The following is a 22,939-nucleotide window of genomic DNA, read 5'->3' as shown; positions in this document are numbered from 1 at the left end:
ACCCTGACAACAGAGTGAGACCCCATCTCTACATAAAAATAAAAAATTAATTGAGTGTCGTGGTGCACACCTATAGTTCCAGCTACTTGGGAGGCTGAAGTGGGAGGATCACTTCAGTCCAGGAGGTTGAGGCTGCAGTGAGCCATGATTTGCACCACTGCACTCTGGCCTGGGCAACAGAGCAAGGCCCTGCCTCCAAACATCAATCAATCAATCAGTCAGTCTCAGTCTGGAGCTGTTTACCAAGTATCCTAGTGAAAATGGTGACATCTCAGTGTTGTACTCACCAATTAACTAGGACACGCCAGGCACTGTGCTAGGCAGTCCTTATCTTGAAGGTGAAATTCAAATTTCTTGGCTCCACAAAGTCATATTCCAGCATTCATTTCTACTCTTGCCTATACACATCATATTCTCCAGCCATACCTAACTGCTCACATGTGATACAGTAAACTAAGTACCTTCCCTACTTTCTATCTGTTGCAAAGAAAGCAAGTCCAGTTGGAAAGGGCAATCAGGTTTTACTTAGTGGCCAGAAGGGGAGCTCTTGCTTTAAAGGCACCTTCTCCTGGAGCAATAGTAGTCAGGGGAATCATAAACAGTTAGTTAGATGAGGGGCAGCGGAGGAATGTAACATGCTCAGGGTGGGAGTTTCATACACACAGGTGCGGTCCCCAAACACACTTCTTCATACATTACACATACACAACATGGTAGCCATCTTCATCTAGGGACAGGGATTTTAGCATTGTAATAATATGTTAAAGGTCTGAAAGTAACTAGCCAAGCTATTGCTTGGTTTCTCTGCTTCTGCCAGTTTTAGGCAGTCTGTTCATTTCTTTACCTTTCTCCATTATCACTACCTCCTATTGACTTTATGGCTTTGCTCAATTCATGGTTTCTCCTGGGTTTCTACTTTTCTAGCAACTCCTCCTGCTAAAACTATGTCCTAAATTCAAATTTGCAGTAAGAGAGAATCTCACTGATTCAGCAAGTCACCATCATGGATAGAGTGCCCCTACTGGGCAAGGCTCTCATGCCAAACAACCCTATAGGCTACTTGCAGGCACAGAAAATGGCTGACTGCTTTAGAGCAAGGCACCAATCACTGGCCACTTAGCTACAGCCCAGAGAGAAAGTGATACAGTCCAGCAGGACTTAGTGAACATGCAGAAACAACTTTCTGTCTGTTCAGATGAAGGCTGAGAATATGGCAAGCCTTCACAGTGCCTTCTAGTACACAAGGGTTCCCACCCAACCTGTAAACCTTAAATATTTCTCCCATACTCGAGATTCGATTACCTCTCATCAAAATCTAAATAACTTATAAAATCAGGAAAGGAAAAGATTAAAGGTGGCCAGGGACAGAATCTTATAGACTGAGGGAGTTGAGCTTAGAGAGTAACATCTTTTCCACAGAGCTGTAGTAGGGAGAAGATGGCAGAAGTCATGCTTAATGATTTCTATCTTTTCAATAAAGTTAGAGGAAACAAACACAGATGAGCAGAACTTAAGGGTGACAAAGGAGGTTTCAAAGAGCCATTGTAGGAAGCTTTTAAATGAATATGAAATGGATTAAAAGACACATTACCAAATATAGAGTTCATAGATTTCAGTTATATCTTGATAAGCACGACTTCTAGAAAGTCAAGTTCCATGCTCTCCAGAAACTCCAAGTAAGAACAGCGAGCAGGCTCCTTAAAGTTGAGGGTTGAGAGCAGGTTGAAAAATGAAAGGACTATAGGGTGCTGTTAGTGAGAGTATCCACATATAAATCAGTCAGACATCTAATAATGAAGAGATATGAATGGAATATGCATCTGAGAATTTAGCAAAACTGCTCATAATTGGATATACAGTAACAAGAAGGCTTGCAAAAGAATGAGACTTTCCTCCCACATTTTAGTGTGCCTGCTTAGGAAGAAAGGGAATTAAATGTCAACTTCTTGTAAAAGAATTTTTCACATAGAGAAGAATGATCGTTTATATGAAGGATGATTCTTAATTTGTGCTCATATTTGGTGGGATGCATGTGGTATCTTAGGTAATATGAATGATTTAGCTTGAAAATTTTTGTTAATTGCCTTAGGCCATTACCTGTTTTTCCTGGTGAGAAAGGTGAACAGAACCAATTTCCTGTATAACCACATCAGTTCCTTGCTAGGTGCTTTACATATGTAATCTCATTAATCCTCCTAATAGCCCTGTAAAATAGGTATTACTGTCAGCAATTTACAGCTGAGAAAACCAAAGCTCACAGAGGTTAAGTAATTTGCTCGATTTTAACAGAAGTCTGATGCCAAACTGTATGTTCTTTGCACTAGGGCACACTGCAGAGTTGAACAGGGAGATGTCAAGATGAATTCTTTTTCCTATTTGCCAAGGTTTACTAGTTTGTATATAACCTCACTACAAAAATGGACAGATAATTTGTCAGTATCTTTGTTCTCCTCAGGGTATTCTTCCTATGATGAACAATTTTGATCAGTCAAGAGGTGCCAAATGCTTACACAAAGATATTATTATAGAATGTATACCCGCAAGGGGAATACAAGAGTTTGGGCTCCATCATTAAGTAGTTGTGTAACCTTGGGCAAGCTTCTTAACCTCTTTTGGGGCCTATTTTTTTCACGTGGTAAAAAAATGGGGACTTTGGAATGGGTGGTGTCAAAGGTCCTATTAGACTCAAGTCACTCATTAGATAAATATATTGTGATTCTTCTGCATATCAGGCACTGTTTTAGGTGCTAAGAGTGGTAAATACAGTTAGGATATCATGGAATTTACATTTGTCAACCTAAAATAATCAAAAGGGTTAGAATCTAGTAAACTTGCCAGGCACAGGGGCTCACGCCTGTAATCCCAGCACACAAGAAGGCTAAAGTAGGCAGATCTTAGGTCAGGAGTCGAGACCAGCCTGGTCCCCCATCTCTACTAAAATCACAAATATTAACCAGGCGTGGTAGCACATGCCTGTAATCCCAGCTATTTGGGAGGCTGAGGCATGAGAATCACTTGAACCTGGGAGGCGGAAGTTGCAGTACCATGCTACTGAACTACAGCCTATACGGTTCAGCGAGAATCCATCTCCAAAAAAACAAAACAAAACAAAACAAAAAACTAAATTTGAGTAAGCTTACTCAAGCATAAAGTCTGACAAAAGGCCCTGTGGAAGCACATATTCCAAAGGATGTAAGTCAGTGTTCTGAAGTCTAGAAGTTTGAGATCATTTATATAGACAAAGGTTAGGGAAGCTTAACAGAAATTCTACATGTTTCTATAGAAGGTTTAATGCATAGTTCAATGATCTAATTAGTCGAGGTGGTCTTTCCTTTCTCTTGAAAGGTGTATTTAATATTCCACACTGAAGATGTAACAGTCATGAGGTCTTTTGCTCCACCTGGTCTGATTTAGGTATAGGACAATGAAAGAGGCAGTTAATCTATAACAAAGACTAGAGACTAGAGGAGGGAGAAGTCTGGTCTCTGGTCTTTCCTGTCAATTACAGAACGAGAACAATAAAGAAGAAAGTTAATCTATAATCTAAGAAGCAGAAGCTGCAAATATGCTACCTTACTCTGTCTATAAGGTTTAATTTCCCCTGGGCATAGTAAGTTTGGAGGGTCCTTAAATTTGATTTTCTTTTATGCATTCTACAAAATTTTGTGTCTTAAGCCTGTAATTCTCAAGGTGGTGACAAGTGGTAAGTAGAATAAATTTTACAAATCACTTGGGGAATGCTTTCTTGAAAACATATCTGTACCACCTCTGTGAAATTACATATATGTGTGTGTGTGTATAAATATATATGTATTTGTACACATATATATAATTATTATATATATATATATATATATATATATATATATATATATATATATATATGTCTCTGCCCCCAGTCACTGGCATAGAGCTCTTAAAGCCCTTATAATTTCCTGAAAGACAGGGGTGCTAGGACAATCTTTTCTTCTAATATTTGGTCTTTGACTCTAGTTCCTGACATGCAGTTCCTGAGAGCTTTGCAAATTCCAGGTAATAGGAATGTATTGTAAGGAGGCAACTCTTGGTGGGCTCCTGAATGTAAGGGCTGGTCACCAGAAGAACCAAACCATGATTATAAACTTGGAATTTTCAGTTCCACCTCCCATTCTCCAGAGAGGCTGGAAATGGAGTTTATTAATCATGCCTAGGTGATGAAGCCTCCATAAAAATCCCTCAACTATGGGATTTGGAGGGTTTCTGGGTTGTGCAACACATGGAGCTTCCTGGGGTGTGGCACACTCTGGACTGGGCATGAAAGCTCCACACCCCTTCCCCCATACCTTGCCTATGCATCTCCTCCATCATCTGTATCTTTTAAATCCATAAAAGTTAAGTGTTTCTCCAAGTTCTGTGAGCAGCTCTAGCAAATTAATTGAACCCAGAAAGAGGGTTGTGGGAACCCTGATAGAAAGCCAGATCACAAGCTGGGTCTTGTGACTAGCTGGGGACAGTCTTGTGAATGAGCCCTCAACCTGTGGGATCTGACACTATCTCAGGTATAGTGTTAGAGCTGAGTTAAATTCTAAAACACCCAGTTGGTGTCTGCCAGAGAATCTGCTATCAGAAGTGTTATGTTGAATGGTGTGAGAGTAGAAAAAAACACTTTGGTTTTTCCCATTCCTAACGGCCTCTTAGATTCCCCAGGCAGTCAGTACACTGGGGAGCCAGTGCTACTTACTGTTAAGCATTTGTGGTATCTTTTTATATAGGTCTGGCAGAAAAAAAGGTTGCGAATTATGTTCTAAGTCATATAGCAAACGATTAAGAGGTGCTAGTCATATTGCTATTTTGAAGTATGAAGGGAGATTGATTAAAAGAGTCATTCTAAGCTTAAAGTTTGAAAGTGCGCTTGAATTAATAGTCCCAGATTAATTTAAGCCCTGTGAACACTTGGACCAATCAGATAACAGAAATATTAAAATGTTTAACCATCCTACCGTTGGTCATAATCTTTCATGCTGAATTCATGTGGCAAAACCATTTGTTTAAAAACACCACTATACTTTCACAATGAGCTTTAATATTCTAGGCCACAGCCAATTTGCTGTATTCAAAAACAAACAAGGAAACAAACATTAGTGATGTATTATCAGTTTGATGATGAGAAGCTTGTGTATGTACGTATTATTCTTTCATGTTCTCAGAATCATAACAAAATCTGAAATGTTGGAAAGTTATACAAAATTTATTTTCACTCCCTCCAAATATAACAATTATAACTAAATTTTATGTTAACTAAACAGAAAATTATCATAGAAATGTATATGACTTGAAAATTTAAAAAAAACACTGTCAGTCATAGAATGTTTTATTTTAAACTTGCTGTCAAACTTTCAAACACAACACATGTGGCAAAGAAACAACAGTTCACACACAACATCTGCCACAATTCTATCTTTGAACTGCCTTTTCTATATTATGTAATATGTTACAATTTCTTATACTCATGGTATTCTTAAAGGCAGCAATGTCAATTTTTCTGCTTTGAAAATAGTTCAGTTAATGCTCTGAAATTGCTTAAAATGACATTTTCCTTTTAGTATTCTACTGCTGCCCACACTGACATAATTCAACATATTAATAAGTTGTTGAGAGGTATACTGTACTTAATAAATCAACTCCCAACTCTAAGTTAACCTCAATCTAAAACAAGCATTTTCTTAAACCAGTATGTATACTCAGCTACTTTTCTCAAAAATATTTCCATTCTGAAATAAGATTTTTTTGTGTGTGAGATACAATAGTTTCATCTTTTATTCCTAACAGAACTCATGCTGTACTTTTTTTCTCAAAATATATTTGATATATTCTGTGCAAAATGTTAAGTTCTGTATAGGTATGTACCTTATTTTGAAAAAGTTTATAAAACATAATTCCTAAAAACAACCTCAACATTAGACAATAGAGGAAGAAAAAACATCAGACAAAGCCTAAGTTTTCACATGAGAAACTAAGTATGTTTTTAAAGCTCCAGTATTACATTCCTTGAAAAAACTCAGAATGCACTTTGGTCATTATTAAACATATTTGAACATAGGCAAATAAAACTAAATGCTTTCTGCTGTTTTTCACAGAAAGAAAAACATACTACACAATGAGGCTGAATTGAGGCCGATCAAAAGGAATGGTAAGAGCAAAGTGATATGACATGGCTCTGTTCTCCACCCATTCCTGATTTTAAGATTATGATTTGGGGATTAGAACTGCACCAATCAAATAAATTATTTACAATTCATCATTTTAAAGTTCTTAAAATATAGTAAAAATATGAATATATTCCACATGATATACTTTGCACCAAGAAAATTCTAGATTGTTTCAAATGAATTCTTTTAGAAACCAGATGCTCAGTTTAAAAAAAAAGTCACAAAAACCATTACACATTTTTTGTAATTCCTAAAATACTCGATTGTACAAATATAACAAGGTCCAAGGTAAGATACTATCATATTCGCCCTATTTGCCTAACACACCAACATGATAAGTTCTCATTGGACACTTGGTAAATTATTCCTTGGGGGAGGTTAAACACATCTAAAATAGCCCTTATATAATGGGGGTAGGGTAGGGAGAATGCACCAGATATGTTTACAAGATAGAATTTGCAAGCTGAAGCTGTCTTTTCTGAAAATTTGGATATGGTTTTATAACTAGCAATCAGAGAATTATTTTATTGGTTCTTAACCTTATTCTTAAGTTGTTCATTGAGTGTGGTATGAACAGCCTACCCTACAGTGTACCATGGGGAGAAAATTATTTACTTGAGTAAACATAATGTACTTTAGTAATATCAATAGGCACTTCACTTGTGAGATGAGCACATACCTCACTCAAAAGGATACCGTATCATGCCCCAGTACACTATAACAGATCCCATATAAAGATATGCTTTAAAAGTAACAACTTTAAAAAGTGCACATTTTGAGCATGCACAGTTGGAGCTGTGCAAACAGCCCAGTGTTGCAAATAAATACAAGTATTACTAGTTAATTTTTATCAAAATATTTTACAGTATGGTAACCATTTACAATTATTGCTCTATTACAAGTTTTATCATCAAAGAGCACTTGTTGACCTGTTATATAATACTGTATATATTAATACTGAAGGGTGTTTAAACTGAAACTTAATCAGTTTGGGTCCTGGCATTGGTCCAAAATAATTCAAGAGAAAGCCTGACTGATCTTGATTTACCAAAGAAAATGTTTTATGTGTTTAGCTGAGTTCATTGCAATATTCCAAAGTTAAAGAATTTTTCCTCAAGTAAGGCAAGTTCACGGCATTGATGGAGAAACAGTGCTTAGCAATGGCTTCTATTTTTACAATTTGTTATTTTGTCAATTATTTATGACCAATTACCAGGGATCTCAAGTATCTGGATATCAGTTTCATCACCCTTTCAACAACTAAGTACATCAATGCTTAAAAATAAAATATAAAGACTAAAATAAATGTAAAAATAAGTGAACAAGTAAAATAAATATAAGGATTGCACAAGACAGTCTGATGTAAACACTTCAATTCCCCAGCTGAGACTCCTGAAACAAAGAATCAGTGACAAGCTTTCAGGCAGCTTAGGCAGTACTCTTATTCTGGAAAAGAGTCTACATCTTTTTTCTTTGAATTGTCATGACTTAATCTTCCATAGCTAGGAAAAAAAAAAAAAGAAGTGGTGACAAGCCAGTTTTAATATCAAAGCTTAAATCAGATAATACCATTTTAAAATTCAAATTTCATTCACAAATAAGTGCAGATTCTAATATTTTTAACTCCTGTATCCTTTTAAGAAAAACTCAACTTAAACACAAACAAAAATGTGAAAATCAGATTTTTCTTGCCTTCTCTATTGAGAAGTGGCTATATACATATAGAACTTGTTTAATATGATTATCTTACACCTTCCTAAGAGTTAGTTGTGCATATATTGCTATATAGATAAATAATACAACTTTTGGCTGAAAATAGAAAAAGGGCTCTTCTTTTTCTATCACCTAAATTAGATTAAAGTTACATTAGTAAAAATAAATACTTCTGGCTGGGCGCAGTGGCTCACACCTACAATCCCAGCACTCTGGTAGGCCGAGGTGGGTGGATCACTTGAGGTCAGGAGTTTGAGATTAGCCTGGCTAACACGGCGAAACCCCATCTCTACTAAAAATACAAAATTTAGCCGGGTGTGGTGGGAAGCACCTGTAGTCCCAGCTACGTGGGAGGCTGAGGCAGGAGAATCGCTTGAACCCGGGAAGCGGAGGTTGCAGTGAGCCCAGATAGCGCCTCTGCACTCCAGCCTGGGTGACAGAGCAAGACTCCGTCTCAACATAAAAAATAAAAATAAATAAATACTTCTACTTATCCTACACAAGACTTCTATTTATAATAAATACTGTTCCAAATTAGAAATTCCTATAGTATTATAAGACATAAATATATATCATTCTTTGAAATTAAATGTTAAATGTTCATTAATTGCAGTCTTACCAAAATGGCTGCATTACTGTGCCTGTGAGGGTAAAAAGGGTGTGATAAAAAGGCAACAGGAAACTAAGAAATATAAAGTACTTGCAACCTCTTACCTTTAAGTTAAATCCAAGCAAGTCACTGATAACACCAGAAACAGCTGACAGGATGACAACCTGGGTGATGTTATAAAGCAGCGGATTCATTGTAAGCCCATATAATCTAAAAGGACTGTCCAATTCCTAGCAGAAGAGAAAAGTCAGTCCCAGATTCAAAAAGAATTACTAAGTAAGCTAATTCAGGACAATATACAATGAAAATTTTAAAAAACACTTTCAAAAAAGTTACCAATTATGGATGCTTTTAGAAAGGATAAACTTGGTTAAACTTGAATTAAGTAAATTTTAATAGTAGTTTTAATTCTTTTAAAGGAAAAAGAAACTTCTTTTAAAAGAACTCTGTAACTAAATTTGTAACTTCAATTTCTGTCCCTTAAGTTATTATAAAGAGGCTAGAGAACATTTTTTTAATATAAGAACTAGAATAGAAACTGAGAGACAACAATCGCTTTCGGTAGAAGAACTAGAAATTAGCCAAATTTTCTGATAAGATTATAATATGTAAAAACTCCTCTTTATGAGTCAATTCATTTTCAAATACATGGATTAATTAATTAATTGGTTAATTCAAACATTTAAAGTTCTATTATATGCCAAGTACTAGGCTCTGGGAAATTAAGATTCAGTTCCTGTACTAGGCTCTGGGAAGTTAAGATTCATTCCCTGAGCTGAAGGACCTTACAGTTTAGTAGACATGCAACAAATAATTCAAATATGTCCCATTTCATAGGTACATATAAAAAGCAATAGGGCCACAGAGGAAGGTGCTCCTGAAACTCTGCGGGTAGCAAATATTCTAAAAGACACATGAGAACATGACACATCTGAATTGCCACAGGTTGCTCAGCACTGAGCCCAAGTACAAGGAAGAAAAATCACTGGGCCAACAGTGTAGAAGAAGGACTAGAGAGCAATGAGACCAGAAACAAGAGTATCTATAAGCAGTTCAGTGTATCAAAAGCTTAAGTGAGAGACAAAGATCTCACATAAGGCAATATTGACAGAGAAGGGGATGAACTAGAAGATATTCAAAAGATTGAATCAATGGACCTGAGAATCTACTGGCTGTAAAAAGAGAGAGAAAGAAGGTACAATTCATGTCAGGTCCCAGATTTTTGACTAATGTACGGTTTAGGAGACTGTATGATCAAAAAGAATCATACTATTATGCTTTGTATTCTAGTCATTTTTATACTTTGAGATTGTGGCTGCTCATTAAGTCTCACCTTTGTAGCCCCTTCCTGTCTACACAGTGCCTACACTCTGAAGATGCCCAATATGTATGTGTCAAGCAAACATAAAACTGTTAATTCAAGATTTTTTTTCCCATTGAGCATTTCGGCCAAAAATAGTTTGCCTCTATTATCTTGCGCATTACTTAAATGTCATCATCTTCCTCAGTATAATAAAAGGGATTTGAAAAAGAAATCAATCTGTAATTGCTTTTTATTATTCCCCCACTCACTTCTTCTGAATCCTTTCAATACTATGTGGTGCACAGTCTATACCCAATTCACACTGTTTAGTTGACTAAAGAATTAACTGTAACACTTGAAACATAATTAATTTCATACCATTCTCTGAAAACATATAAATAACTATAACAATTATATTCAACTCGTTATAGAAATTGAAATTAAAAAAAATTTTCCTTTTAAGAAAGAAAAACATTACAAATATTGTAAGCAGTGATAAAAAATTATCCCCAGAGTTATCATTGAGATCAAATACATCAAATTCGTATTCCTTTTTATTGTTACCAAAAATGATTTAAAACTTAAATGTTTATTGATGACATATATTTATGATAATTATGTATTATTACTTTTTAAGCTAACTTAGGCCAACTAGAAGACTGCTCTGAGAAATATGAAATAAAAAACTTCCCAAGTTAACAACAAATTTTCTTTTCTGGAATCTATTTTAAGGTCTATGAGGCATACATTTCCAAAGACACCAACCTCTACAATACTCTAAACATTATTTAGAGTCTTAATATACAATTTCCAAAGAAATTATTTCGATTACTTTCAGCACTTTTGCAATGAGAAGTAAAATATAAATTGTATGTATATGCAAAGGTATAATTTGGAAACAATTTGAATAATCATGAAAACCAAATACAAAGTAGTATCTATAAACAAAAAAGTAAAATTATGTCAGAACAGCATATTTGACATTATGACAATTTTCAATTCTATTCTTACCTTTAGCAGTTTGGTAGCCAGTTTTAAAACATTATTCACTAGTGTCAGTTCCTCTTTTTTGTTAGGTTTTTTCTCCATTTTCAAGTAGAGGTTTATCTTTTATTAAAAAAGAAGAAAAATACTTAAAATGATGAAAAATACACATTTTTTAAAGGACCTGAAAGATATTCACTCAAGTGTCTTGTTATTGAGATTACAGGTTATTTTAATACTCTTTATACTATATATTACAAATTTCCTACACTTCTTTTATAATAGGAAAATAATAACTGTTAATTAAACATTTTTCAAAGGTAACCAACAGCCAAAATAAAAAAGACTGGATGGCATTATTTAAAATGTGAGACACTTCAGAATCAGAGCCAAATCAACCTAAAAAATAATGACAATAAATTATATCAACGGTTTATTATTTATTTATTTATTTTTTATTAGAGATAGGGTCTTGCTATGTTGCATAGGCTGGTCTTGAACTCCTGGAGTCAAGTGATCACCCCATCTCAGCCTCCCAAAGTGTTGAGATTACAGGCATGGGCCACAATGCCTAGCTGGTTTATGGTTTATTTGAATGTCACTCAAAAATATTTGTGTATTTTTGTTATCCACTCTACAACAGACAATTTTAGGGTGCCGGCCCTATCCACAGTTCCCTTCTTTGAAAAATACTCTAACCCCAAGCCAGTGGAAGAAGCAAGCCTAGGTAACTGTGCTCATCCCATTTGATCCCACCTTCACCCCAATGAGGCTGGAATGTACACCCAAACCAAACCTAGTCAATATACTGACTGGTGAGACTAACATGATATATCTACCAGATATTGTAGGAACATGAACTGAAAACTTAGTAAAAGTCTAAGCCAGAACTCATGCCAAAACAAACCAAAACTGTGTGTAAATCAAAATCATAAGGTAGCAAGTCTACAGAAAGGCCACTGGAAGACAGGTGAAGAGAAGAGCAGAAATGAGAAAACATTGGCCTCAGAGTGAGTTGGAGGAAGTGGCTGATTTTGTCCAATTCCATAAGGCTCAGGTATACTTGTTTTTCTCTTTTTTTTTTGAGTCGGAGTCTCACTCTGTTGCCCAGGTTGGAATGCAGTGGTGCAATCTCAGCTCACTGCAACCTCCAAGGTTTAAACAGTTCTCCTGCCTCAGCCTAACAAGTAGCTGACATTACAGGCACGCGCTACCATACCTGGCTAATTTTTGTTATTTTTTGTAGGGATGGAGTTTCACCATGTTGGCCAGGCTGGTCTTGAACTCCTGACCTCAGGTGATCCGCCTGCCTTAGCCTTCCAAAGTGCTGGGATTACAGGTGTCAGCCACTGTGCTTGGCAGGCTCAAGTATACTTTCTTAGGAATCTTTATCTTTGTGAGTTACTCTTCTGTTTGAGCTCATTTGACAGGATTATTGATTCTTTACAATCAAACTATCCCTAACTAAAAATATTCATGGGCAATAAGTTTCTTTACAAAATTCCTATAAAATGCCAAGAGGAAAATATTTAACAAATTCATACAAAATAAAATTAACCATCAAAATCATTATGCTTTTTTCTTTCTACTGATTACAAATTTATACTTATTCATATGCAGGTCTGCTACACTGCAAAGCAAAATGTCCCATTCATAGTTTAAAATACATTATTTTAATAAATGGTACTTCCTTCTTGTCAAATAAAAATGGGACATTAAAAAAGTAGATTAGATTAGAAATAAGAATCAAGGCAGAAACTTTGAGGAATGGTTTGTGTCCTATTAAATTTTACATTTTGTTTTATAGCGCAAATGACTTTAATCCTTTTGTTTTATAGCGCAAATGACTTTAATCAAAACTCATTCTGGAAAAACAAAGGAAATGAAAACATTTTAACTTACAGACATTAATTTATAGCATAATAAGCATGCATACTCACCTGTTCAGTAAGTAATATTGAGGTATTGCTATATTTTTTACTTGTTTCTGATCCAAGAGTAACAAATCTTAGGAGAAAAAGTGTTAACGAGATGCACCAAATTACCAATTCCCAATTGTAGTGACAATCAAGGAAGATCTCATGCACATGAAGTAGCTAAAAGTATGAAAAAGGTAACATGAAGCAGCAATGTGATTCAAACAATTTCTTTTAAAAGAAATAAACATTTTACTTAATAGATTGTTAATAAATTTAGTATTACATTTTAGAAACATTCTAAATATTTTAAGCACATCAAAAGTACAAAGCATAATGTAATCAATATCCATGGGACCTCTACGCAGTTTTGTAAAATCTTAATATTTTGCTCTCTTTCAGATTTAAAAAAGATTACAGATTTAGTTGAAATAAACTTTTCCTTGATTCTCATTTCTCTTCCCACTGTCCACTTCAGAATTAATGAATTTTATGTTTATCTTTTTCACAATAGCTTCTATAGTTTAGCTACATATACATCCTTAAGCTGTATCATCCTTTGTATATTTTAAAATTTATTTTCCACAAGCACTTGGGAGTTGAAAAAAAAAAGAAAAAAGTTTCTATAAATGTTATCGCATTACCCACATCATTTTTTAATTTACTTTTTATTCCACTGAACTTTGTTTTCAAGGTTGATTCATGATGACAGATTTAGCTCTAAATTTGTTCATACTCTTATGTTATAGTAAAATAATCAATCACAATTTACTGTCCAGTAAAAGAATTACCACAACTTACTGGTCAACCCTATCATTAATATTTTGTCGCCCATTTCCGTTATTACAAGCAATGCTGCAATACACATTCTTTTATGTGTCTCCTTGTACACACATGCAAGACTTTTAAAGAAGTTAATATCTAGGAGCCAGATCACTGGATTCTTGGATATTACATATTCAATTTTATTAGATGTTGTAAATTTGTCTCTGAAATAGTTGCATCAATTTATACTCTCAGCCGAGTATCAGAGTTCCCTTTGCCATCACTTTCATTCATACTTGTTATTATCTAACTTCTTAATAGCTGCTAATCTAATAATGGGTGTAAAGTGTGCTCACATTGTTTTAATTTTATTTTTCCTGATATTTAGGGATGTTGTTTCATATGCTTATTGGTCACTGAATTTCTTCTTCTGTGAGTTACCTTTTTATATTCTACATCCACGTTTTTTCTAGTAGGTTGTCTGTTTTTCCTATTGATTTGTAGAAGTTATTTTTATAAAGTGACTAACAATCCTACTTAAGTCATCTTGCCACTATCTTTCCCAGACTCTGTTTTGTTGTGGTGTCTTTGCAGCACACAAAATTTTAATTTTAATTTGCCGTCATATTAAAATTTTTTTCACATTTAGATATTCAATCCACCTAGAATTTTTTATGTATGGCATGAAGTCATTTTATTTTGCTCCATTTTTACTTCATATTTCCATTATGTAAAGCCTTCCTGCATTGATATTTAATGCCATCTGATCATATATTAGGTTTCTAATATATATATGGCTACGTACAACTCTATTTCACCCCAATGGTCATTCCTGGCAAAAATCATAAAGTCTTCCTGTAATTTTAAAATAAGTATCTCCTCTAAAGGTTCTACGAGAAATTTAAAAAATAAAAACAGAAAAAAATTAAAGTAACTCTTCATATTTCTGGTACAGCAATTTGTCCTTCAAAATTATCTCGATTACTCTTGTCTGTTTCTCCAGATGACTTTTAGGAAGGTTGATTATTTTTAAAAATAGACAAACCATTCTGTTTAATTACATGGAATTCCAACAATTCCCCCAAGACAATTAATATAAAACGGAGTCTTCTACCTATTAACATTGTGACTAACATTGTATACCTTCTTTTTAAATTTTATTTATTTATTTATTTTGAGACTGACTCTCATTCTGTCACCCCCACTGGAAGGCAGTGGCATGATCTTGGCTCACTGCAACCTCTGCCTCCAGAGTTCAAGTGATTCTCCTGCCTCAGCCTCCCAAGTAGCTGGGACTACAGGCATGCGCCACTGTCCCCAGTTAATTTTTGTATTTTTTAGTAGAGACTGGGTTTTGCAATTGTGGTCAGTCTGGTCTTGAACTCCTGACCTCAGATAATCTGCCCACCTAGGCCTCCAAAAGTGCTGGGAGTGAGCCACCATGCCTGGCTTCATTGTGAACGTTCCTTCATAATTTTCAATATAGTTTTATCTTATTTCTCCATAAGGCCTTACATATCTTTTGTTAGAATTATTCCTGGGAATCTTATATTTTTTTGTTTGCTATTGAAAATGACATATGCAGGTGTTTTTTGTTTTGTTTTTGTTTTTTGTCGTTGTTGTTTTTAAGACAGGTTCTCACTCCGTCACCCCGGGCTGGAGTGCAGTGGCACCATCATGGCTCACTGCAGCCTTGACTTCCCAGGGCTCAGGTGATCCTCTTGCCTCAGCTTCCCAAGTAGCTGGGACCACAGGTATATGCCACCACACCCGGCTAATTTATATATATATATATATATATATTTATATATATATATATATATATACACACACACACACACACACACACATACACACATACATACATACATATACATATGTAGAGACAAGGTCTCACTATGTTATACAGGCTGGTCTTGAACCCTTGGAATCAAGGGATTCACTCACTTTGGCCTTCCAAAGTGCTAGGTTTATAACTATGAGCCACTGTGCCTGGCCAGTATTTACAGTTTTCAATTATCTGTTTCTGTGTGTAGCAGATGTCAACAAATTATGGTCCACTGGTCAAATCTAGCTTTAGGCCTCTGTCTGTCTGGCCCCAGAACTAAAAATACTTGTCATATTATTTCAAAGGGAATTAAAGAAGAGAAAGAGGAATTAGACGAAAAAAATATATTTCAGAGATTATGTGTGTCAGACAAAAGTCTAAAATATTTATCTGACCCTTTACAGAGGAAGATCTTTGGTTTATGGAAACAAAGTTGATTTAGTTGATTTTTAAAATGTTGTATCTATTTTTTAAAATCTTGATCTAACAAATATGTTTTAAATAATATGTCTGTAAAGTCACTTGGATATTCTACATAAACAATCATATTGTCTATTTTTTTCTTCCCAAACTTTAGACCACTTTTTTTCACCTGCCTTTGCTGATTAATACCCTCCATCAAATGCTGACTAGAAGAGGTAAAGCAGGTAACTTTGTCTTATTCCCAATTTTAAAGGAAATAACTTTTAAGGTGATATCATTATGCATAATACTTGCTCCAAATTTTAAAAGATGTATTTTATTAGATTAAGGACAATACTTCCTAGTCCTTGTATCATAATTGTCCACTGAAAATTTACTGTTTTCTGCATCTATTGATATGATTGCATGTTTTCTGCTCCTTTAATCAGCTTACATTGCATTAATGGATTTTCTAAAGTTGAAATGTGCATTCCAGGGATAAACTATCTTTGTCAGGGCACATTTATTGTTACTCACTTTCTGGATTCATCTTCTTAGTATTTTGTTTAGGAATTCTGTATCTAATAAGTGAAACCAGCTCAGTTTCCCATTTTCATACTAGCTCTATGGTACTGGCATCATGGTTACACTAGCCTCATAAAATAAGCTGAAGAATATTCCCTTTTTCTATTGACTGGATCTTTTGTATAAGTTTAGGATTATCTATTTTAATATCTGACAAAATTCATCTGTAAAACCCTATGTGTATGGAAGATTTTTGTTGGTATATTTTAACTATTAAAATTTTAAACTACTTACAGTTATAGGTCTCTGCAGGTTTTCAATTACTTTTCAAGTCAGGTTTAATAGATTATGCATTTCTATAATATTGTCCACTTATGCTTTCAACTTTAATGACATAAAGCACTTCACACTAGTGTCTTTAAAAAATTCTCAACTGTGCTAGTAGTTTACAGTTTAATGGTGTTCTTTTACTTTTAAAGAATGTATTATTTGTATGTTTTTAAATCTTCAAATATATAAGCTTTTTTTGTTGCTATCATTCTTTTCTAATTTGACTATATGAGAGCTAGATATGTGATCTGTACAGTATCAGACATTTGATATTAGTTTTTACTTTATGGCCTAATACACGGGAAAGTTTTACAAACATCCTGTGCTGAAAAAAAAATTCATCAATTCAGAAAAATTCTCAGACATTCTCTCTCCAAATGTTGCTTTTCAGCATTCTTTCCTCCTGGAATTCTTTTTTTCAATTTTTTAAAGACAGTCTCGCTCTGTTGCCCAGGCTGAAGTGCAGTGGTACAACCTTGGCTCACTGCAACCCCCCCCTCCCGAGTTCAAGCGATTCTCGTGCCTCAGCCTCTGGAGCAGCTGGGATTACAGGTGTGCGCCACTATGCCAAGTTAATTTTTGTATTTTTAGTAGAGACAGGTTTCACCACAGTGGCCAGGCTGGTAGCAAACTCCTGACCCTAAGGGCTCTGCCTGCCTCAGCCTCCCAAAGTGCTGGGATTACAGGTGTGAGCCACCACACCCAGCCTCCTCCTGGAAATCTTATTAGACATATGTTGGATCTGACACAAATGTCTTAATATCCTTTTCACATCTTCCATCTTTGTGTCTCTGTCCTGTATTTTAGGTCATTTCTTTTATCTCTTAGTTCACTGACGTTAGCTTTCTTTAATTTGCTATTTATTCTGTTCACTGTGTTTTAAAAGTCAATGACTTTGTTCCAGCAGTGAAAAGCAAAAGTCAAAAGTCTATGATTGCATTTTTCATTCCTTTGAAGTTCTTTTTTAAACCTATCTGTTCTTTTTTCCCAGTGTTATCTATGTCTCTCATCACTGTAAACACCTAGTTTCTGCCTGATCAAACTAAAATAGCTGGAGATCTAATCCTGCTATTGGTTTATCTGCTGACTCCTTCATGTTAGACTGCTTCTTCCTGTTTTGACACCAGAAGGAGCTTTATCTATGGATCCTGTGAGGTCTAGACTGAAGTCGCATGCCCCCCAAACAACCTTGATTTTGCTCCTGTCAGGTATCCAGGGGCCTAGGACCCCTCTGTGGATTGTTATAGGATAAGATGTATAATGTCAATTTGAACCCTAAACCTCTAATAAGGGCAGAGTTATAATTATATATTCTTAGAAGAGACTTTTCCCCCATCCTTGCCATCCAGAGTCAGATAAGCTTCCTTCTTGTCTTCCAGTGCTGGTGAGCAGACTGTTTTTCTTAAACAGCTTTTCACTGAGGCTGTAGATCTTGGAGGGTTTGACTTCACGGTTTGAGTGGGGAGGTATGCGGGTCAAGGCCTCATCTCCTGTCCTATGTGGGCATAAAATTTCAAGTCTCTGGGATACAATACTAAGAGAGGTAACGTACCTGACTCTCTTATTCTCAGGCCGCCATGGCATTAATGCTTATTCTTAAATGCTCTGGTTTTCAGTTTTATCTTCATTTTTGGCCTTTTATTATCTTATGAACTCAGATATGTATAGAATATGTACATTAAAAAGCTGAGGGTTTCCCCCCCAGCATTGTTTGGTGTGTTTGTTGTTGTTGTTTTTTGAGACACAGTCTGGATCTATTCCCTAGGATGGAGTGCAGTGACAGGATCTCAGCTCATTGCAACCTCTGCCTTCTGGGTTCAAGTGATTTTCACGCCTCAGCCTCCCAAATAGCTGGGATTATAGGCACCTGCCACCACGCCTGGCTAATTTTTGTATTTTTGATAGAGACAGGGTTTTGCCATGTTGGTTGGGTGGGCTGGTCTCAAACTCCTGACCTCAGGTGATCCATACTCCTCGCCCTCCCAAAGTGCTGGGATTACAGGTGTGAGCCACTGTGCTTGACTCATTTGATGTTTTAAAGCGGAAGAATTTCCAGGTAATCTAGCATGTCATGCTACTTGAAATGGAAGTTTGCATTATGTTTGATTATTTTGGTTTTTAAAATTTTAATACTTTTAAACTTGTATTTTACTATTACATGGCCCACAACACAGCCATCAGGAGACCCTGAGAACATGTTCCCGTGCACTATGGCAGTACATATCCTGAGATACTTTTGTATTTCCTAACTGATTTGGGTCACTAAAATTTCCTTTTCAGAGTAAACAGCAGTTAAATCACATTAACAATTCAGATATAAGAAATAAAAGAATAGTAAACATGAATAAATTGAGCATTCATGGAACAATTTCATAACCCATATGTTTATTTTGGGAAGTAAAGATAATGAGAAGGGTTCTAGGCAAAAATTAATTAATCTCTGTTCATTCAACAGATATTTGAGCACACATGCTAACTTATGGCATAGAGGTAAGATGCACTTATTTATTCTACCAAAAAAAAAAAAACAAACTGCAAAAAGATAACTTCAAAACTTACTTTTCTAACTAGGCTTTACTTATATTACTGTTTGATTATTTATTAATCTAAAGGTAGCATTTATATATTTGGTTAATTTCTAGATGGAGCGAGTTAACTTACCTGGGCACAACAGATAAATACAACTGAGATAGTCAATAAGAAAGCAGATGAAACTATTACATCAACTGATCGCTGAGGACCTCGACGCTGTGGGGCATGGGCGGAGGGGAGAAAAGGAAACATTTTAAAATATATTTACTAATTAGCAGATAATTTCCATGGTTTCAATAAAGATGTTAACCCATCACCATGAGCTGATCATAGCCCACAATATACTTAGTTAGATGAATTTTCATGATAATGAAAGTGTTATGATTTCGTGAAGATTTGCAACAGAGTTAAAAGGGTATCTGTATCTACATAGCATAAAATTATTAGTATAACTTTCAAATACTTTGTCAAACACAAATCATTTATTCAACAAATGTTTCTTAAGCACCTGCTTAGAACTAGATACTGTGCTGGGTGCTAGAAAGACAACAACAGAGAACAACACGTGGTCCCTCTACCTTCACAGGAACTAGGAGGGTACTGAGACATCAAGCTCATAATCACAGATAGATGTGATAAATAGTGATGAGTGCTAAGAGGGAAAGATATAGGATGCTTTGAGATACGTGGCAGGGAGACTTCATTTAGATTTGAGGGTTACAAGCGTGGATCTGGGAAGATCTCCCTAAGGAAGTGATATTTACACAAACTAAGGGGGAGGGCAGGGGTATGACAGCACATGGCAGTGTTCTAGATAGAAGGAAGAGCATGTGCAAGAACATAAACCAGGACGGATCACAGCTCACATAAAGAACCGAAGCAGTCTAACGTGGCTGGAATGTATTGGGTTAGGAAGGAGAGTGTTTCAAAATGAGACAAAAAGACAGGTGAATAAGGCAGCACCTAGATCATAAAGGGCATTATAAACCTTGTTAAGATTTTGTGCTTTATCTTAAGAGCAATGGGGAACCTCCAAAAAGTTTTAAGACTATAGGACCAAATATACATTTTTAAAAGTTCACTGGTGGCAGACTGAAGAAAGGAATGAAAGGAAGAAATGTGAATGCTGGAATGCCAGTTAAGAGGTAACCGTAGTAGCACAAGGCAGATGATTGATGGTTTCAATGAGGGTGGTAGAAATGGAACAAAGAGAAGCAAATAGATTCAAGACATATTTTGGGAGCAGAAAAGACAGGAATTTGTGATAAACTGGATGCTAGAGATTAAACAAGGATAATTCCTAGGTTTGGGCTTACATGTTTCCTTTACTGAAGTATAAGCTTAAGTATGAGGTTAGGGGCTTTCATCTCATCCACAGTGAATGGCACACAGTTAACATAAAATTAAGTGTTTACTGAATAAAATAAACAATGTACAAAAGAATGTGACACCTGCATAGGGTTGACAATGGGGAAAATTTTGGATGAATACTAAGTCAAGCAATGAAGTTCAGATTCATCCCTCCATACAACAGAAATGTCATAGTGAGGAAAAGAATATCTAAGCCAATTTGCAGCAGTGACACTAAGTGAGCTAAATTTAACAAGTTAAATTAATAAACAGAACAATGTTTTTTTTAAATATGAGTAGATAAATAGTGCAAAATTTTTTTACTTTAATATTTCAAAATATAAAGCATGAAAGAGCTAGGTATGTCAGAGGATAACTGGTCTTTAGGTCAACTCTACTAAGATATAGACAGTGTTGTGAATAAATATCATTGGAACTTGAAGGATTACTCCACATATTATGACATTCTACTGCTATTTAATGCAATAAAAAGAAGTAATCCTTAGGAAAAAAGTTTTTCTAAAAACAAGTTAGATGTTTCCCTTTTCCTTCCAGAGTTTTTATATCACACTTCCATAATTAGGAAAATTATTTAAAAGATTAAAGGAAAATAATGACATGAAAAGAATTGACACTGAATTGCAAACTAATATTTAAAAATAGTAATAGGTCACTTCTGTGAGGAAACTTATTGGTTAGATTGTTTTTAAAGTTCTTTTTTAAGTAGCAGGCTCCCTCTGCTGGTTTGTGATAACCAGTCTAGTAGAAACAAAATCCTTAAACCAGCTTTTGAATGAGTTAAAGTTGGTTACTACATATCTAGAGACATATATTGATAAAGAAACAAGAACTATCAGAAGAGGCCAGCATGTTAAAACTACTTTTATCACTCCCATTCTACCTTAAGATAGGAACGGAGAGATAGCCACATTTTTATATTCTGTACTTTCTTCAACCGGAAATGAGGAACCTCAGATTTTCGAGCCCTCCTTGCAGATGTTAAATGTCCAAAGAGTTTTGCAAAAAGTAATCGCTAAAAAAGATTAAGATGAGGATTAATTTTCAAGTAGATTACCACAGAAAAGCAAAAATCAACAAAATATAAGTTGTTAAGATTTTATTTGGTTAAGTACTATAAAAGTAAAAAAGAAAAATAATTAGGTAAAAATGATATAATGAAATAATAAAATACTTCAGGAATACTTTTAATATGATGAAAAGAATAAAATATTCTTATTCAGAAGTGTACATTATACCCACCTGTTTATAAGTTCTTTCTGCTACACAGAGCAAAAAAAAGAAAATCCACACAAGAGACACACGAACCACAAAACTTATTATAACCATAGAAAGAACTATGACATCTTCATTAGAACCAAATGCAATCACATAAAGTTCTGAAGCAGAATGTGCTGTGAGTTGTTCCAAATCTGTAGCTTGAGAGAGTCGAAAAACAAATGGAGTTAAACCCAGTATGAGAGAGATTGCATTTCCAAAAATCTGGTATCCTATTCCTGGTATATGGCTGTTCACCTTGAGGAAGCCAGGGGAAGAGAGAGAAAAGAAAAATAAAATTATAAATGTTATCTACAGTGAAATTAATTATTTATAGCAATATGAAATCATTTGTTAAAATAGATTCACCTTAATATATAATTTGAATCCCATTAAAGTTTGAGAACCTACTACACATAAAATATGTCATTAATTCTTCAGATCTTAAAAACAATTCATCAGATCTCTAATTCACTAAGTAGATGGCAAAAGGATTGACTGTCTTATCTAGATCTTGAAAAAAAAAATTTATGTATTTCATTATTTCAAGTTAGAAATATTCACAAATACTGCAATATTAAAGAGAATGAGATCTCATATCCACTTAAATTTAATTCATTTAAGAAAAAAACGTAACATTACACTTATTTCATACATTTGTACCTTGGGGTTTTCTTTTTTCTTTTATGAGACAGGGTCTTACTCTGTTGCCCAGGCTGGAGTGCAGTGGCACAATCATGGGCTCAAGTGATCCCTCCCAGTTCAGCATTCCTAGTAGCTGGGACTAGAGATGTACATCATCACCCCAGCTATTTTTTTGTTTTCTGTAGAGATGTAGAGACAGGGTTGTACTATGTTGCTCAGGACGGTCTTGAACTCCTGAGCTCAAACAATCATCCCTCCTCAACCTCCCAAAGTCTTGAGACTACAGGGATGAGCCAACATGCCCAGCCACTTATGTTTCTCTTTGAGTAGTCCAATATATAAATAAAAGTCTACTCTAAAAGCATTTTAGAAGAGAGATAGAAGGAAAAAATTAAATGGAAAGGGAAAAAGGTGAGGGAATTATATAAAAACAAAAACCTGGGTATTAGATAATGGGATGATGTAAGAGTTTCCAATATGCTAGACTGGCAGAACTAAAAGGGACCTTAAATATCATGTAGACAACTTTTTATATTATGTATTAGATAAATGAGACTACTGTTAAGTTAAGGG

The 22,939-nt window shown here is 35.1% G+C and overlaps 1 protein-coding gene across 7 annotated transcripts in view; it reads right to left on the bottom strand.

The window, feature by feature from the left end:
- Window positions 1-5,208: 5,208 nt before the first annotated feature.
- Window positions 5,209-22,939, bottom strand: part of PHTF2 (putative homeodomain transcription factor 2) — a 166,928-nt gene continuing 149,197 nt past the window's right edge. For all 7 annotated transcript variants that reach the window (XM_074379304.1, XM_003921138.4, XM_074379308.1 and 4 more), the window contains 7 exons: window positions 21,707-21,979; window positions 21,348-21,479; window positions 19,226-19,312; window positions 12,739-12,894; window positions 10,826-10,921; window positions 8,616-8,741; window positions 5,209-7,690 (listed from right to left, as the gene is read on the bottom strand). In XM_074379304.1, the coding sequence (XP_074235405.1) occupies window positions 7,670-7,690; window positions 8,616-8,741; window positions 10,826-10,921; window positions 12,739-12,894; window positions 19,226-19,312; window positions 21,348-21,479; window positions 21,707-21,979 (891 nt within the window). In that variant the 3' untranslated portion in view covers window positions 5,209-7,669. The remainder of the gene's footprint in view (window positions 7,691-8,615; window positions 8,742-10,825; window positions 10,922-12,738; window positions 12,895-19,225; window positions 19,313-21,347; window positions 21,480-21,706; window positions 21,980-22,939) is intronic.

This window comes from Saimiri boliviensis, chromosome 10 (assembly GCF_048565385.1).
Source record: "Saimiri boliviensis isolate mSaiBol1 chromosome 10, mSaiBol1.pri, whole genome shotgun sequence".
NCBI classification, from domain to species: domain Eukaryota; kingdom Metazoa; phylum Chordata; class Mammalia; order Primates; family Cebidae; genus Saimiri; species Saimiri boliviensis.
This window is presented reverse-complemented; position numbering and strand designations above follow the sequence as displayed.